This window comes from Lepidochelys kempii, chromosome 2, assembly GCF_965140285.1.
Source record: "Lepidochelys kempii isolate rLepKem1 chromosome 2, rLepKem1.hap1, whole genome shotgun sequence".
Lineage (NCBI taxonomy): Eukaryota > Metazoa > Chordata > Testudines > Cheloniidae > Lepidochelys > Lepidochelys kempii.
Window position 1 is genome coordinate 72,279,910 of NC_136381.1, and position 19,670 is coordinate 72,299,579.

At 39.8% G+C, this 19,670-nt stretch overlaps 1 protein-coding gene across 13 annotated transcripts in view; it reads right to left on the reverse strand.

Moving 5' to 3' along the window:
• The window catches only part of SNTG1 (syntrophin gamma 1), a 525,702-nt gene that overhangs the window by 6,500 nt on the left and 499,532 nt on the right, over nt 1-19,670 (reverse strand). For 11 of the 13 annotated variants that reach the window (XM_073331218.2, XM_073331225.2, XM_073331233.2 and 8 more), the window contains one exon: nt 14,145-14,255. The exons of 1 other annotated variant lie outside the window; for it this stretch is intronic. In XM_073331218.2, the coding sequence (XP_073187319.1) occupies nt 14,145-14,255 (111 nt within the window). Of the gene's footprint in view, nt 1-1,209; nt 1,254-14,144; nt 14,256-19,670 lie in introns of those variants that run through there. One more of the 13 variants, XM_073331228.2, reaches the window with a different exon arrangement.

The following is a 19,670-nucleotide window of genomic DNA, read 5'->3' on the forward strand; positions in this document are numbered from 1 at the left end:
GGGACAAAATTCTTGTGTTTCTTTAAAAGAAGGTCGCCACTTGGTGTGAAATGTCATACGGGGTTAGTTTTTATGTCCTACGTAGTGTTTGTTTGGTTTCTCTTAATAACATATGAATAAGAAGTCTTTGAATTTGGACTCTGGATGAATTTGTTGCTTGACAGTTTTACTTTTCATTGATAACTAAAAGCTCTTTAAAAGTTTGTCTATCTACACAAAACTTGGTAAAGATGTGGATTTTGAACAGATCTAGTACAATGGGTAGTTTTTGTTTGTTTAAAGGTTAGGGTCATCTTTATCTATTGTTCACATTATAATTGAAGATTTATGCATTATGCACACAAACCTGATTGATCGGTGCTGAAGGCACACAAATGTGACTAGTGAGAGGCACAGATTCATGCAAGCTTCACTGATGGAAACAGGAACACATAAAAGCTTCTCCATCAGGAGCTACATTTTTCTGACTGATCCTATCCTATAAGAGAGAAGGGTTGATATGCAGCTGCTGCCAGATAAAAGTCACCCAACAGTACTTGTCCATCCACAATTACACACCTTACTGTTACCACAACTACTGCTCAACACAGACTGAGCACCTCAACCTTAACTTTGCCCTCCTATGGATGCCAGCCTTCTGTCTATCCCTCTACTAAATGACCTTCTCCCAACACAACCAAATACTACACCAAACATCCATCAGTTCTATGGAAGGGGAAAATCTAATTTGGTAACAAGGTGTGTGCAAAAGAGTGAAAGCAGAGCAGAAATTAAGTTTGTTGTGCAAGTTCTGTGTACAGTAATTGGGATAACTCTCAGAGTAAATATACACTGACAGGACCAAGTAAAAGAGAAGACAACACGTCTCAAGTGTGTAAATGTATATTTGTGGACTCAAGCATCTGAGTATGAATGACATGGGCAATAAACATCTTCTCTTCTTTCAAACACAGAGAAAGAGGACTTGTGTAGGTTGATTTGTTGTTTTCTAAAATCTGATTTCAGTCTCTATAAAAACTGGCATTATATAAAGAGAATGACACCACAGATTTAAAAATATGGTCCATGTGATGAGGTTAACAGTGCTGGTCATATAATGTATACAGCTACTTTAGTACTTTGAGCTAGGAATCTAGCCATCAGAATTTGAGTTATTAGGCTGTACAAATCCCAAATCTATACAATTACAACCCATTTAGAATTGGTTATTCCTCACCTGAAGATTGCTTTGAAAATCACAGAAAAATTCAAGGCTGTCATTCAGTGAGAGTTATAATTTGGAGGACACAGAAGATGGTTGAGATAGGGGAAAGAAAAGCAGAGATAGGGTATGAAGAAAAGGTGAGTGCATCACAAAAATATCTGAAATACTATATACAAGCAAAGTATTCACACTTGAACAGCAGCACCTCATTTCACCTGTTTTATTTTAGGTTATTTTTGGTAGATGACTTAAAGAACACTTTAAATGAATCTCTATTTCTCCCATTGGAACTGTTCCACTTTGTATAAAATACTTCAAGAAACATCAGAGCAGGGACTTGAACTTGAGTCTCCTGTGTCCCAGGGGAGTGCCATTACCACCCATAGAGTCTCTCTTAATCCTTCTGGCCCAATGATTATTCAATTATTTTATGAAAAATGAAATATACTCAAAAGGAGACATGAGAGAGTATAGCCTCTGGTGGTGGTTAGAGCACCTATGTGGGAGTGGGGAGATGTGGATTCAAATTCCTGCTCCAGATTGGAAATTCAAATCTGGGTCTTCCACATCCCAGCTGAGTGCCCTAACTGGACTAAAAGTTATTGGGTCGGACCACCTCTTTACTCCAGCGTGATTTTTTTTCCCCAGGACCAAACTGAATAAACTATTGATCTGAAAAATTCACCAAGCTCTTGTCTCTAACTTGTGTCAGCAGATAATAGCTCTAAGATTTTGTTTTGATGGCTTGGATCACCTGAGCTCACTGCACATTGGCTATCTGCCTGAAGCCGTGATACATAATATCCCATCTCCCAGCCTCTACAATGAGCACCTCCTATACTGGAAGGACAAGAAGAATAGATTCCAGCTGAAGATACTGCCATGCTAGAAAGATTCTCTGACGATATCTTGGAGCAGCTTGAAATCACCCTCTATGGCATGCTCCAGGACCTCTGGTTAGTGAAAATTTTGATAATACATTGTGATCAGAAGTGGGTTGAGCTGGATATCATTCAAAAGCCCTTTTCTCCCACAAACACAATGGTACCAAACATGGCAAACTAGAACAATTGTGCACATATATATTCAAGAAAATGTTTTTTATGCTTTATTTTAATACAGGAATGTCAAACGTGCAGCCCTTGCGAAGTTAAATTGTGGCCCTTGCCTGATACTACTTGTGGCACCTTAGAGACTAACCAATTTATCTGAGCATAAGCTTTCGTGAGCTACAGCTCACTTCATCGGATGCATACTGTGGAAAGTGTAGAAGATCTTTTTATACACACAAAGCATGAAACAATACCTCCTCCCACCCCACTCTCCAGCTGGTAATAGCTTATCTAAAGTGATCACTCTCCTTACAATGTGTATGATAATCAAGGTGGGCCATTTCCAGCACAAATCCAGGTTCCCCCCCCCAACACCTTCCCCCCCAAAAAAACCACTCTCCTGTTGGTAATAGCTTATCTAAAGTGATCACTCTCCTTACAATGTGTATGATAATCAAGGTGGGCCATTTCCAGCACAAATCCAGGGTTTAACAAGAACGTCTGAAGGGGGGGAGGGGTAGGAAAAAACAAGGGGAAATAGGTTACCTTGGATAATGACTTAGCCACTCCCAGTCTCTATTCAAGCCTAAGTTAATTGTATCCAATTTGCAAATGAATTCCAATTCAGCAGTCTCTCGCTGGAGTCTGGTTTTGAAGTTTTTTTGTTGTAATATCGCAACTTTCATGTCTGTAATCGCGTGACCAGAGAGATTGAAGTGCTTTCCGACTGGTTTATGAATGTTATAATTCTTGACATCTGATTTGTGTCCATTTATTCTTTTATGTAGAGACTGTCCAGTTTGACCAATGTACATGGCAGAGGGGCATTGCTGGCACATGATGGCATATATCACATTGGTGGATGTGCAGGTGAACGAGCCTCTGATAGTGTGGCTGATGTTATTAGGCCCTGTGGTGGTGTCCCCTGAATAGATATGTGGGCACAGGACAGGCCTAACAAAGAAAATAACAGAACGCCACTAACCGTCACCTTCAGCCCCCAACTAAAACCCCTCCAACGCATTATTAAGGATCTACAACCTATCCTGAAGGATGACCCAACACCCTCACAAATCTTGGGAGACAGGCCTGTCCTTGCCTACAGACACCCCCCCCCCCCAACCTAAAGCAAATACTCACCAGCAACCACATACCATACAACAGAACCACTAACCCAGGAATCTATCCTTGCAACAAAGCCCGTTGCCAACTGTGTCCACAGTTGAATAGAGCTTGAATAGAGACTGGGAGTGGCTAAGTCATTATCCAAGGTAACCTATTTCCCCTTGTTTTTTCCTACCCCTCCCCCCCTTCAGACATTCTTGTTAAACCCTGGATTTGTGCTGGAAATGGCCCACCTTGATTATCATACACATTGTAAGGAGAGTGATCACTTTAGATAAGCTATTACCAACAGGAGAGTGGGTTTGTGTGTGTGTGTGGGGGGGGGGGGGGGGGGGGGTGGAGAAAACCTGGATTTGTGCTGGAAATGGCCCAACTTGATTATCATACACATTGTAAGGAGAGTGATCACTTTAGATAAGCTATTACCAGCAGGAGAGTGGGGTGGGGGGATAGAAAACCTTTTGTAGTGGTAAACACCCATTTTTTCATGCTTTGTGTGTATAAAAAGATCTTCTATACTTTCCACAGTACGCATCCGATGAAGTGAGCTGTAGGTCACGAAAGCTTATGCTCAAATAAATTGGTTAGTCTCTAAGGTGCCACAAGTACTCCTTTTCTTTTTGCGAATACAGACTAACATGGCTGTTACTCTGAAACCTGATACTACTTGTTAGAGGAAGAGGAGCAGGTTGACCCAGAGGCGGATTGAGTAGATGGAATCCTTTATTGTGATACTTGTTCCCCTGGACCCAATTGCTCAGTAAGCACTGAATTGATTACAATACACTTTTTTTGTTTAGATTAGTATGCACACACTTAAATTTGTTACAATACCCCAAAACACTTATTAAGTAATAGAAATACCCACTGTTAGTAAACCCTATTTATTACTTATAGCATTACACATTACTTTTACCTCGAAGATACATTTCTTTGCAACAATTTGTTGCCATAAATCTCCCTCATCAGCAATTCTCAGGGGAGGGAGGGAGGGCCTGTGAACAGTTCTCAGGGGAGGGTGGGGAAAGGGCCCTAAGCCAGGGCTTGTTTATGTAGCTGGGAAAGGGAGGAAGGGGACGATAACATTCCTTTTACCTTCTTTTACACAAAGAGCATTTTACACAAGAGCAGTGGGGGAGGTTTAGGTTGGATATTAGGAAAAACTTTTTCACTAGGAGGGTGGTGAAACACTGGAATGCGTTACCTAGGGAGGTGGTAGAATCTCCTTCCTTAGAAGTTTTTAAGGTCAGGCTTGACAAAGCCCTGGCTGGGATGATTTAATTGGGGATTGGTCCTGCTTTGAGCAAGGGATTGGACAAGATGACCTCCTGAGGTCCCTTCCAACCCTGATATTCTATGATTCTATGATTCCTGAAGTCTCCTTTTCAGCTGCATCCTTATCCATCTTTATAAGCAACAGAGAAGGGAAGAATCTATCAACTTATATTTTAGACAAGGAAATACTGAAGAATTTGTAAATTATGTATTAGACAAAGTAATACTAAAGAATCTGTAACTTATGTATTAGACACAAAAATATTGCCTACATATGCCTTTGTCCCCTAATAGCATGTCAGCACATTAGCAGCTTATTGTTGCACTTAACCCTAACATATCCCAACACTACCGAGTTATCAATTAGTGCTCAGAACATGCTGCCTGATTAATTTTTTCCATGTTACAGGTTACTATAAATGGAAGGAGTACTTTAAGTTGATTTGCCATCATTGGCAAAAAGGAAGTGGTTCAGTAGTACTGGTTATCAGCTTTGTTTATGATGCCAATAGTGTTGTAGTGAGGCACTTGTTAACATGTCAGCATACAGCAAAAAATTACTGGAATCTATCTGCAATCAGTAAGCACATAGTTACATAACATACATTACATAACATAATACATTACAATCCCAAAGTAATTTAGAACAAAATCCTTGGTTTTACTTTGAATTTGATGATTTTTTAGGCATCAATGGGGAGATGAACAGCACTGACTAGTAGCCAAATTTTTGGAGAATACCACTGTGGAGGATCTGGTTAAATACTATGCTCAATGGCACCTTACATGCTATAAGAAGTGCACCCATAAACTCATCTGGCAAGGTTGGAGAGGAATTATGTCAAGCACCAGTAAAAAGTTGAAGATTCCAGGACAAGTGTCAGCTGTGGGCATGTTTCACCTTATACTAGGTCCCATGGCATGTGTTTCAAGAGGAATACCTGCTTCTTCCACCAGAAGCGCAATGGCATCAATTAATCACAGTTTCAAGACAGGTGAGAAACTGTAGGAAGCAGTCGCTCTTAATGAGAATGTTGCAAGAAATGTAAAATTAAGTGCGTGTATTGACCCAAAAGATGCCCACACATATGACACTGCATATCACATCAAGTGCTATATCAAGACTGTGTTAAATGCTTTGCATGAAAAGGTAAAAGGAACAGAAACGAATACTGATTTTACTACTGCAAACTGTGTGACTCAGCTGGATTCACAGCGCTAATGGATGGGAAAGCAGTGGCATTGGTTGATATAGAGGCTAAGTACAGAGAAATAGCTTCTTTGAATGGAATTGAAGAGGAACAAAATGTGAGGGATCATGGACCTCAAACCCAGGCCGGGCTCAGACCACAGCTGCCTTCGAGCAGTTCACCTGAACTAGTGCAATAGGGGGCCAGTGAAGCTCTAGCTTGCAAAGGCTCCCTGGCCCCAAAGCTCCTGACTGGCAGGGAAAGTCCAGCTCCACCAATTCGCTGGGATACTCTACTTAAACCAGAAAGAGGCTCAGGAAGTTGCCCAGGCAATGAATCCTTGGCTGGCTGTTACTACAGACCCTGCCTGACTCCTGAGCCATGCCTGTTCTTGGTTCCTGTCCTCCTTATTCCAGACCCCAATCTGTTCCTTGTTTCTACTTTCCTGCCTCACTCCAAGCCCCTGCTCCTACGCTGTACCACTGACTCTGGCTTTGACCTTCAGCTTGGCACTTGACTCTGACCCCAGCCCTAACCCTGACTCTGGTTCCAGGCACCTGACTCTAACTATTAGGCTTGACTGCCCATGCTCCGGTCGCTACAGAAAGGCTCTTAAAGCACTTATTGAAGATGAACTGTGGGATAGAGACATACATTTTAGCAATCCTATTTGCAGAAATCAATCATAGCACATATCCTTAAAAACTGAAAAAGATATATCACCATCAAAAGCAGAACATGCTGATGTCAACAGTAGTATGAAGACTGTTTGCAGCTGTTACATTTTTATGGAAAAGCATTTTGTCCTGCAGTATATGGGCGTTTCAGGGTTCCATAGCTAATGCCAAACCTGAAAAGGACCTGTACTTCTTCTCTAAGTGGTGTACTGGTGATTGCAGTGACCTCAGCACAGGCAAGTATGATGGAAAGGAAGGGGAGCACAAGGATCCCATGTTATCACAAAGCCTCATATATGAGTGCTTGAGTGAAAGGCAGGTTTCCAACACATACACGACAAATGTGCACTGTATGTGGAATTTCTTTCTCTCTGAGTGGCTGTTAGCTTAACAATTCATTCCAAAACCTGAAGCAAATTCCTCATGCAGCTGATGCACAGCATTGGCTTCTCCATTGACTATGATGACAAAGTACTCTGCCTAGAGACTGAAATTACAAAAAAGGTTCTTCACTACGTGGCACTGCATGAAGGGTTGTACATTCCCCCAGACCTTGTCAATGGTATACCTTGTCATTTTGTGCTGCTGCTAACTTAGATATCGTAGAAGATACAGCAGATGGCAAAGGTACCCCTCATGCTACTGTTATGGTCAGCTATCAGGAGCATCCTAAAGGGGACCAGTCCGATCCTCAAGTGCTGTCTGGACCAGCAAGGAACTATTCCTTGAAGAAGCTTCCTGACTTCAAGACTCACTTACTTTCCCACAAAGGTCTGAAAATTCTGAAGCCAAGAAATCCAGTTTTCAATGAAGCAGCAGTCAAATAGACTATAGTAGATCTTTCTACATTCACTAGCCTTGACCTCAGCTGGTTATTGTGCAAAAGTGTGATATAGACCAGCTGCAAGAAAGGCCTTGAGCATGGCTTCAGCTGAAGAGAGGCATGACATATCTGAAAATGATGTAGACACCCAGGACATAGAATAACCATTTCAGGAGATCTGTCGGGACTGCTAATTGGGATTTGAACCTCACAGCACTGGAAGGTTTTAAGAAATACTTTTTTGCTTTAGATGTAACCAGCTATTCTGCAATGATTGCCTGGTAATTCACTGGCATAAGAAGTGTAGAAAAGTCTGTAGAAAGGAAATATTGGAGGAATTTCAGAAAGGATATTGGGTTGTTAAAAGGTTACCAGTTCCATTCTGTGCACTTGGTTTTGACAAAGTCCTAGAACCTAAAAAAAGATAAATGAAAATTGCTGGGGTTTTGGTGGGCACAACACAATATCCAAATCCTCTCTCTCTGTTATTTCTTACAACCCCAGAACTCAAATATTTTAAAACAAACAATTGTTTGTTTCTTAAACAATTTTCATATGATAGTTCCACGTTTGTCATGTTTGGTACCATTGTGTTCATGGAGAAAGAGCTTTTGAATGATACCCAACTTGATCCATTTCTGACAAAATAGTATTATCAAAATTTCTGCCAAGGACCTGGGGGGAGCAGTGAGTCCCCATTGCCATGCCACAGAGGGTGACACCACTGGAATTATTATTTGTAGATTTTTGCAAATCAAATGACACCTCTCTTTTCTTTCTATCTATAACTTGCTCATGGAATTAGATTTTACTATATTATGCTCTCAGTATTACTAATATTACTTGCCCCTACCATCTGAGCAGCTGTGTTCCCCATTCCAGACTTATAGTTTTGTTGCCAGAGTCAGGATGGTCCCCCAGTTCTTCCCTTCCTATTGACTTCCCATCCCCCTGAAGATTTGTCTATAAATGGGCCTTCCATTGTTTTGCTTCCATAATGCTAAATTTACATTGGAGACAGGTAGATAGCTACCTTCACTCCTGTCTGGAAGAAAACCTGTTTCTCTCTTTGTTTGGTCACAGACTTTAAAGCATAATATCAATGACTAGGCATGATTCCTCATATAGTGATATTACATAATATTTCACAATGATATTAATCACCAGTGCATCACCAACGTTCATAAAATACCTTATTTGAGACACTTTTATAACACAGTAATATCGTATACAACCAGTTACTTATTCTTCAATTGCTTATTCTTTGGTGTTCAGGCTCCCTATTCTCTCCCAAGGTATCTGGACCCTAATTATCGCAGTCCCTTCTTTCTAGGGCCACCTTTATGAGGACTTATAAGGAGTACAAACAAAAAATAACAGTAGCAAAACAAAGATAGCACGACAACGAAGAGTCTCATCATACAGACCTGTGGGCATAGCTGCAGCTGGACCCCTCCCTGCTACCTCCTAGACAGCCCTTTATGTTTCCACTGCTCCCGCTAATAGATCAGAAGTAATTGGCTGCATAGGTGCTGACTCTGTGGGTACTCCAAGGCTGGAGCACTCACAGGGAAAAATTGGTGGGTGCTCTGCACCCACCGGCAGCTCCCGCCCCAGCTCGCCTCTGCCTCTGCCTCCGCTCCGTCTCTGCCTCTGCCTCCTCCCCTGAGCTTGCTGCGTCTCCACTTTTTCCCCTGGCTTCCAGTGCTTGCGCCGCGAGACAGCTGTTTCATACGGCAAACGCTCGGAGGGAGGGGGGAGGAAGGGGAACACGGCGCGCTTGGGGAAGAGGCGGGGCCGGGGCGGGGATTTGAGGAAGGAGTACAATAGGGGCAGGGAGGGATGGAGTTGGGGCTGGGATTTTGGGGAAGGTGTTCGAATGGGGGCAGGGCAGGGCAGGGGCGAGAGAGGGCAGGGGTGGAGTCGGGGCAGGGCTGGGGGGAGGCTCAGCACCCACAGGTGCCAGGAAAAGTTGGCACCTATGACTGGCTGTGGCATTAAACCATTAGGGTCAGGCCTAGGTAGTGGTCTTTTCCCTGTCACAGAGTTTTATAACAGGGATGTTGAAAAAGAGGGCCAAACTCGTCACTGGCAAGTTTGGATGCAACTCTTTCCACCATGTACACCATTAGTAATTTGGGCCATTGAGGTGTTCTTACTTGCACATCTACAATATTGGTGTTAAAACAAAACAAAGGAAAAATAAAATTTCCAAGTTATATTACTCAGTCTCTGTTTTACAAACTATGCAGAAGAAGTGGCATTAATTGTAGATTATCTCCTCTGCTAACTATACTCACAAGTATAATATAATTGTAAAAATCTAGGCTTGGATAATAGTGGCAACAAAGGCAAATGACAGAATACAAACAAAAACCCCAAGATAGTCTATAGTATAGTATAGTATAGCTTTTTTTTATCCCCACCAGTATGGCAGGCATTTCAATGGGTATATTCCCCATCTGAATGTTGAATGATGTGAAGTTTTGTACTAACATTATAAATTTGTGCTTTTACTTTACAGTGCACAAATGTAAGGTACATATTATTTACTCAGTATGTGTTAAAAGTAAACCTCTGAATCATATAGGTCCAAAATCTATTCTAATTTACAAACTGTGCAATCCCATTTAATTCTATCAGGGCACACAGAGTGGTAGTTTATGAAATCTTTATGTTTCTTTGCTTACTAACCTCAAATGGAAATGATGTGTGGTGAGGAAAGAATCTCATAATGTCAGTGTCTCAGTTTGGAGGGCAAATGGTACTGTGTTTTTTGGACATACCTCTAATAAAACAGAGTCTCATATTATTTTAAATACTTTGTTTTTGTCATAAAACAATATCAGAATTGTCTCCATTGTATTAGTTCATCATTTCTTTACAGAACTGAATTAAACTGAGAAATGCAGTGCCTTTTGAGGTTACTGCAGCCCGGCGACTGCATTAACACCCCGGAAGCTCTTGCAATGGAGAAGAGGGACACTAAGGAGCCACCCAGGCATGCACACCCACAAATTTGTAATTTAGAGGGAGGAGTAAGCTCTGCCCTTGTTTCTCTTCCTCATTTCATCTCCTGATTCTCAGGGAATGGAGAAAGTAAAGAGAATCCTGTGCTTCATAATTTCTCAAGCTGACAGCTCTATTTTGTAGCTCTTATTCAGGAAAATCCTGTTTGGCTGCTTGGATCTGTGCAGTCTCTCCAGCTGAGTGACAGCTGGGAAATAGCCACTAGGAATCAGAGCCCCTGGAGGGTATCTGTGATTAATGTTGCCCTTGAGTGATTTTCTCATCAGGAGAAACTTAGGCTTTGCCTTGCAGCCCATCAAGGGCAGGTGGTTTCTTCTAGGCAAGGCTCCATGAACACTCCAGTATTTGCCCTATTAATGGATTGATTAGTCAGAGTAAAATTGCTAAGGACTATCAAGAAACAAACTATCAAGAAACAACTAACAAACTGGCCCAGAAAAAGCTACAGTACAGAGACACTAAATAAAAGTAAGCCATATTTGCATATTTGTGCAGAGTAATGTAAATGTTAAAATGTACGTTAAATGATTTTTCCAGGTGAAAAGAAATACCTCTGCTAAAGCTGTAACTAAATCTATAGCACACGGTGATGTGCATGACGTCAGAGCATGCTATTTTGCATTTTGTTAAGTCAGGCATGAAATACACTATAAAAAACACAGTCTAGCAGCACTATAAAAATATTAGGTATCAGTGTCACTGAAGGGCTTTCCATTATCATGCGGGAATATAAACTCCGGGATGATTCAGTTAAAAAAAAAAAGGCTAACTTTGATGAATGGGTGCTGTTCTACATCTTCTGGCAGCAAATTGTTTTTGTAGCTTTTTCTAACACTAAAAGTGATAGTGCTACATAGTCCACCAAAATATTGGAGAATTGCTGGACACATCAGGCTATACTGCAAAAATTTAAAGTGCAAGGTTATTTATTCTTTAATATAAACTTCATGCTATGATCTGTGTTATGCTTTGATCATTAGGAGAAAATAAATACAATAAAACTAGCAGACATGTTCTTCCATTTTGCTGCATTGAGAATGTGCAGACATGATAAAGTGAAAACATTATGAAGCAACAAGGGATTTAATAACATATAATGATGATGATAATAAATTATGGCTGGATTCTGTCACCCTCATTCAAATGAGTAACATCTTACACTGTGAGAAGTCCCACTATTTCAGTGGAACTTATTACAGAGAAACGCACCGTTCAGTGTAAACTCCACTTGGAGTTTCCCAGCTCCTGGAACTATGGACTGAACCTCTAGGTTTCCTACTCAATGAAAAACACAATAATGGCTACCAGAGCTCTCTAATATCCCAGTATGCTTAGAGTCAGGGGTTAGGGAAGAATGGACTAGAAACTCCTGCTGAAGCCAATAGCGAGACTTCTGCATTGCACAATATGGACAAGCAGTTTGCTGGGCCAATGATGAGCCGGAGTGGCTCAGAACCTCAGTGGGAGGGGACAGCCTGACTAGTTTTTTGCTTCATCTTTGTGTTTGGGAGCTGAGTGAGGCAGAACAGCCCAGGGAGTCTCTGATTAACTGCCTTTCCCCACAAAGGGAGTCGTTGAACTGCTGAGCATGGGTCAGGCAGTTCCAGCCCTTCAGAGACCAACATCCAGAGTGGCAGAGATCCAACCCACCACTGGCTACCAAGAGCCAGCTGAGACCTTCACAGACACCAGAACAGGGAGACAGGAGAGGACCTTTTGTGTCCTGTGCACAGTGATGAGTTGTCTTGGGTGGAGGCACCACACACACACAAAAAAAGCCAGGACTCACTTGAGGACAAGGAAGAAAGCACTCCAAGTAGCAAGCAGCAGGGAGAATGTTTGAGCCACAAACATTGGCTTGAGTCACTTGGAGGAGAAGCTATATCAATATGTGTAAGAATGGCAGAATCTAGCTTTTGGGAATACTTAGCACTCATGTAGCATTTTTGTGAGGCCATCACAAAGGTAGGTAAGCATTATGGGCCAGTTTTTAAAGGTATTTAGGCACCACTGATTTCAGGGGGATTTAGTTGCCTTTAAAAAGCTGGCCCTATGATCTTAATGTAGGCATACAGAAATATTCAGTGCCCAACTGTGGTATTCCTTCAAAATGCACATTTTGTAATAAATATTTTGTTAAATTTTATCCATAACATGGTTATTTTTAGTTCATCTGAAAGCAAGAACCATCTTTGCATTCCTAGAAATTCCTGAAGAAATACTGCATCATTAATTTAAGTAGTTATAAAAGAAGAGCCTATGGTACTAGAACAGCAGTAAGAGACAGATAAGAACAAAAAGTGAGTGGTTAATTTTGCACTGTAGCTACTTAGAAGTATGATAAAAGTTCCTAATTATTTGCTGAAAGGAAAAATATCATATGGCATTGGGTTGGTGGGCTGTGCTTTCCTATTAGCTAAGAGAACAAATTCTACCTATTACTACATTATTTGAAGGAAATAATAATTAGGAAAATGTCTCCCTTTAAAATACATTAAAACCCTAATGTACTCAGGGACAAATTCTGACACCCTTTACTGTTGATGATTTCACTGGGAGCTTTCACGGACCAACTGAGGACAAGATTTGGTATTGAACAGATAGGTGTAACTCATAGTATCAATAATCATGTAATATACACATTACTAAAAGAAAGAAAAGTGTAGGGAAAAAGATTAGATTTTTACTGTGACTACTGTACCTCAAGGTTTTTTTCTTGAATTTCACAACTAACCCAAACAGTGTCTTTTTCCTAACATAATTTATCATGTCATAATTCTTTGATACAGTAATTTAAATGTGTTTTGTTTCCTTTCAGATCTCATATTATTATTCAGAGTACTGTTCTTATTTAAACTCATTTTGCCAATTCACCTCCAGCAAAGCAGGATGAAACTCCATTGGCTTTAGTGGTGCCGCACTGCAGCATCGTGTCTGCCTGGAGAAGTTTAATTCTGTGCTGTTTGGATACAATTAGATAGACATTAGGTTTGGAGATTCTCATTCAAATCACAGTGAGGTTTCAGATTCAAAGGCAATTCTAACTAATAGAATTCTTGTGAGATCAGCTCATCCTACAAGGGTTAGACTATTTGGGATGGTAGAAATCTTGTGTTATCATTTATTCTCACAAGGCATTCACCAACCTATGCAGAAGTCTCACAGGTATTACTATTTCTATGCATTTTCTTTGAATCAAAACCAGAACTGGAAAGCAAACATCTCTGAATTTTGAATCTGACATGGAACCAGAACTGTAATGACAAGCTTTTATATGGCGATTAGAAGCTACCCTATATCTTTCACTCCTGAGAAAGTTCACATGTACTTTGGTCCACATGTACTTTGGAACATAATACACATTATTGCTGCTGCTCATGGAGAGAAGCATGAAGATACGGTAACGTGGAGAACACACCAGTTCAAGATGACGAGACATGCGTCTTGGCTTTCTCTCTTTCTGTGATAAAAAAGTAAGCTGACTATCATGCACAAAACATACATATTGATTTAATTTAAATAAAAGATTAAAACCCCCTCTTTTAACATACTAAAATTCCTAACTAATCAATTGCACTGTGCACCTATTCACACACCTCTGCTTAGTATCTACTGTGTTTTCAACTTATTTCACATACCACATTAATCTGAACATCCTCTCAGCATCAGTAAATTAGACTGAACTTAATTCTCTCATTCCCTGGTTGTTCTGTTGTCAACCAGTTTTAATATACTTCTGGCTTTATAACACAATGTTTTTTTTTTTACCTTTGCTTCAATCTGCTTAGTATCTGGATTTTGAAACAAAAATTTAATTTTGCTCTTGCCATCATCTGAAGACCCTTTAAGCTGGGAAAACTTGTACCTCCAAAGCACAGCCTAAAGGAAACAAAACATACACAGAAAAGTCAACACAGTTAATGTACAGAAGTGTATTAGAAACAGAGGATCTTCTTCCTAGGTAGTTTTTTAACCTGCCTATGGTACATAATTAAACCAATGTAGTGCCATCTAGCCTGAAGTCCCTTTGATTATGTGGATGTATTATACTTTGGCAGTGTCTGATTCAGATCAGTCAGACTGCATTTGTGAAATGTTCTTTGAAACCCCTTTAGCTTTATTCAACCCTAGTTAATGAAGAAAGGGTCACTTAATTCACTGTGATGTCAAAAAATAAAAGCCTTTTCCCTTGAGGATAAGTCAGACTCCATCTCTTAAGTGCTAACTTGTCATGGAATTACTTTATTTTATTTTGTTTTGTTTTGTTTATTGATTTACTTATTTCCATAGAAGAAGGTATCCAGTCGTGTATGTGAGTCTGTATTTATATGAACTACAAAATAAAGCATGTATTTTTAAAAGTAAAAATAAACAAAACAATAGAGATAAAAATGACACTGTACAGTTTAGCACTTACTCACGGAAAGTGATTGTCTTTGGTCCAAATGAGCACTTAATGCACATGCTTCAGTTTAAGCACGTAAGTAGTTAAGAGTCAATGTGTTTGATAATTGCTGAACATTAACCATGTGTTGAAGTACCTTGCTGAACTGGGACCAAAATGCTCAGCCCCTTACAGGATTGAACCTTTAATGTGTTAGCAGATCCAAATATTAAAAGATGACAATATATGACAAAGTTTCCCACTCCACTATAAATTTTGTAATAAGGTTATCAACTAAACAGAAAAGCAGTAAATATTCAATGTTACAGATACATAGAAATGTATCTTCTTGGTATGATGCAGTACCTTCCTGAAGAATATACAGGAATATTGTTCCTAAAGTCTGTTGCATTTCAGTAACTAGTAATGTTACAGAGCATCACACCCATCAGCCTGAAATCAATATTCAGCCTACAGTCAATTTCACATTTCATGTGTAAGTAAGATGGACAAGAATGTGTCTTAGTGAAATGTAAATGATGAGCAGAACTATTACGGAACATTACGGAACAATCACTGTGCATCTTGTACATATGACTTCACACTACTACTGGCTGCTATTGGCTGAATTCTTTCTCATTGCTGCACTAAAAAATCTGCATATCTACCAAATTTGTTTACATTCACAGTAGTGTCTGCATCAGATTCATCTTCCTTTTTTCCCTCTGCTTTTGCCTTCATTAGCACTGTACTGTTTCCATCAGAATCTCAAACTGAATAATTTTCTTAAACAGAATGCCTCTATGCTGTAGGGAGAAATACAGAAAAGTGGTGAAAATTTTATCTCAATATTCATTTAGATCCTTATTGTTTGCTGCCAATTGCTACAGAAATAAATGTTAACCTTTTGATAGCTCAGAATTTTGTAAACTTTTTTTTTCCTTTTTGCGCGGGCCTTACTTCCCCTAACAATAGTATACATATCTAATGAGCAACAGCCAGCATGAAGCACAGACTTCTGGATAAATAGGTAAGCACTTTAATTTCAAATTGACTTTACATTGCTAAGCAAAAATTTTACCTTGCAATTGTTAAAAATAATATTTTTAACTTTAAAAATTGGGTGAAATTGGTGTTAATGAAAGTGAAGGATCAATAGCATTGTGGTATTCAGAAGCTTCCCAACACAGCTCTGTCAATTTGCCTCGCTCTCTACCTGCATCACTCCTACTAGTCCAGTCCTTGCACTTATCTGAACAGAGAATGCAGGTCATACCAAATCATACCCTAATTCAGAAAAGTACTTAAACACACACTTGATTTAAGCATGTGGGTGGTCATACTTCAAGTCAGGCATCTGCTTATGTACTTTTCTGTACTAGGGTCCATAGCAATGAAGGGACAAAAGACTTCTAGTAGCCGGAATGTTCTCACAGCACATTAAGCCATGGGGCCCTTGGGCTAGCTGGATAGAGAAAGTGAGTTCCCCCTTTTAACTGCAGGGATGGGGCTTGTCCAGCAGGCTGCTAGGAAGGGGGTCATTGCCCCCTTTAAGGCCTCTGCCCACCCAGAGAGGATTGCTGGATTCCAGGTAAAGAGACAGAAAGCCGTACAGCTAGAATAGGTTGCAGGGGCCGGGGACAGGGACACTGTCCCTTTCCTCCCCAGCTGACCAGATACAGGGTGGGATTATACCCAGGACAGTTCCAGGAAAGCCCTATTTAACCCAGACCAGACTAGCAGCACCCACCCTCACACCCACCAGCATAGTAAAATTACCAGCTTTTGTCATTATACACCACAGACATGACACTCGTTGCCCCTTTTCTTGGGGCTTTGGGAAGGAATTTTCCCTCTCTGCCACATTGGTCGAGGCGAGGTTGGCATCTTGCCTTCCCTAGAGTGAGTTATGGACCTGGTGGGGTATGGATGGGGGAAGGGAGTTAGGCTACAATGATGCAACACATTATGTAAGTTTGTGGCAGATGTCTAGTGCAGGTACTCTGTATGCAATGGATATAGTGATCAGATAAAATTAATTGGTAAAGAATTTAAATGAGGCATCCTTTAAAGGGGAGGAGAAAGGGGGTTCAGGGCTCCTATACTTGGTATGGGATGAAGTCCACCCCACGTTTTCTAGTTCCCCTTAACCCTTATACAAGAAGGGATGGTGGGGTCTCAGCAGCAGGAGATATGGAACTAGGACTGGAAAGGGGAAAGGCTGACAGCCGCTCCCCTGGAATATGGAAGTATATATGGAATCACCTGTATTGTACAAATTTATCTGCAGGGTACTTCCACATATTTAAGAATAAAGTTTCAGCCCATTTAAAACCACATCCAGTGCCTTCTGTCTTCTGGCATAGCCGAACAATGTGGTCAGAATGAGATTTCACTTGTTCTTCTATCAGGATTTTTAATATAATTCCTAGAACTGAAAGTTCAAAAAACCCATTGAATAGAGGCAACCATATCTTACTCATCCTGTGTAGTAAGGGATAGAATCTTCACAAATATTGCAAAAAAGGATTCACGAACACAAAGCAATCAATTTGCTTTTGATGGCTGTTCTCACATTTTATTCATTTTTCACAGACATTCACATGAAGCAAGTTATGTTTGCAAAATGTTTGTGAAAATGTGAACATTCATCTGGCTATATATTGGTACATAAATACTTGTACAAATTCTAAACGAGGATTCACATCAAAAGTGTGCCCCATGATCATCTTGAAAGCTTTTTTGTATTTAGAAAGTTTCAGAGTAGCAGCCATGTTAGTCTGTATTCGCAAAAAAAAAAGGAGTACTTGTGGCACCTTAGAGACTAACCAATTTATTTGAGCATAAGCTTTCGTGAGCTACAGCTCACTTCATCGGATGCATTCAGTGGAAAATACAGTGGGAAGATTTATATACACACAGAACATGAACAATGGGTGTTATCATACACACTGTAAGGAAAGTGATCACTTAAGATATATATAAATGTATATAAATCTCCTCACTGTATTTTCCACTGAATGCATCCGATGAAGTGAGCTGTAGCTCACGAAAGCTTATGCTCAAATAAATTGGTTAGTCTCTAAGGTGCCACAAGTACTCCTTTTCTTTTTGGATTTAGAAGTCATTTGGTAAGGAAACAAATAATACCATGTGACTTAGGTGACCATGTGACACATATCGAATAGGAAATCAAGTATACAGTTTATTCAACCATTGTTCATGAGTGAAACATAGGCTGAAATATGTCTGCATGAGCCATTAGTCAAATTTTGAATAATAAATACGTTTGTAAAATTGAAGTCTGTTCACAAATAGAAAGAGAGGCTAAATCTGTTGTATAAACTATTCCCAACTCTATTGTTATTACTTATAAGTACAATAGCAGTGACTACAAACCTCAGGCAAGTTGGGGTATTATTTTACTAGGTACTCTATGGTCAATTCTGGTGTGTGTGGGGGGTCCTTTATTTAACAAGAAATTAAAAAAGGCTATGCCTTTGTATGAATCTACAAAAACTGTATAAGCGTAAGTAAGTACATATTTTAGGAACAGTATAGCATGTTTCACTCTAACAGACTTGATTTGACAAAGTATTTTAAATACTTTTCTATAATCAACAACCCAAACGTAAAATATCTTCCCACTCTGAGATGAATGTTCTGGCCACATTCACAAAACTCTGGATGTTCAGAAAACCTGACAAAGTTAACCAGTTCTTATAGAAATGTATAGTATGGCAGACAATTCCACTGAACAAACAAATCTGATATTAGATTTAACATATTAAACAAATGCTGCAACTCCTTTTCCATGTATTATTCAAATATCCCTAGAACTTTATCACTAATGGTATAGCATCATTTCAGACCTTTAGCATCAATAAATACTGGAACATAATCCAAGCAAGTAAAAAAAAAAACAGGCACCTGGCAAACTAGATAGAAGACATACCCTGAAATGGTGATACATTCTGGCAGTTTGGAAATGCCCCAAAATGAAATCCTATAGGATAGGAATTTTGCCATTGATTTCAATTGGAACAGGATTTCACCCCAACACTTTAATTAAGAAAGAGTTCATTATAATTTACCATTTAGCATTTGTGTGTCTTATATTCTGTTGGTGGAAGAGACAAGATTTTGAGCATTGTAGGAGATGACTCAAAATAAAGTGGGCAATTAACACTGTGACGCTGGCAGACCGGGTGCCAGCTCATGCCAAGGCTGACTGCTGACAAATATATGAGCAAGTCTGGCTCATCTGTGTGTTGGTATTGTTAAAATAGGAATTAGAATTATAAGACTGTGTTTAGACTTTATGAAATGCTTGTAAGTTGTTGCATGCACTAATCTCACTTATAATATCTGTATCCCTTGTTATAAGATATTATTTAAGTGTTTGCCCTGTTAACTGTAAGACAGGAGAGAAGCATTTACAAGCGTGAAATACTAGTTTCCAAAAGAAGGCCCACTATGCTATTGTGGAACATCAGAGAACAAGAGACTATTGTTTGCTCCCTTACCCACAAAAAGGAGCCCTGCAAGTGAATTCTTCTCAAAAACTGAATTTGCAACTTAAGCCAAAGAAGGAAAGGAATAAAAAGCCATAACAAGGAGAAACTGAATCTTTTATGTTGCTTGACTCCCAGGGGCCAGGGTTACTAAGCATAAGCAAACCCCCTCCCACCTGGCGCTTGGCCTGGGGTAGCAGTAAAGGACATATAAAGCTTGTTTATTATAGACTAACTATATACTATTGCTTTTTGAAACTTAACATTGGAACTTATTTGTGTGTACATATGTTTACACGCTTTAACCTTGTAAATAATTTTTATTTTATATTTCTAGTTAATAAACCTTTAGATAGTTTATTACACAAGCATTGTCTTTGGTGTGAGATCTAAGGT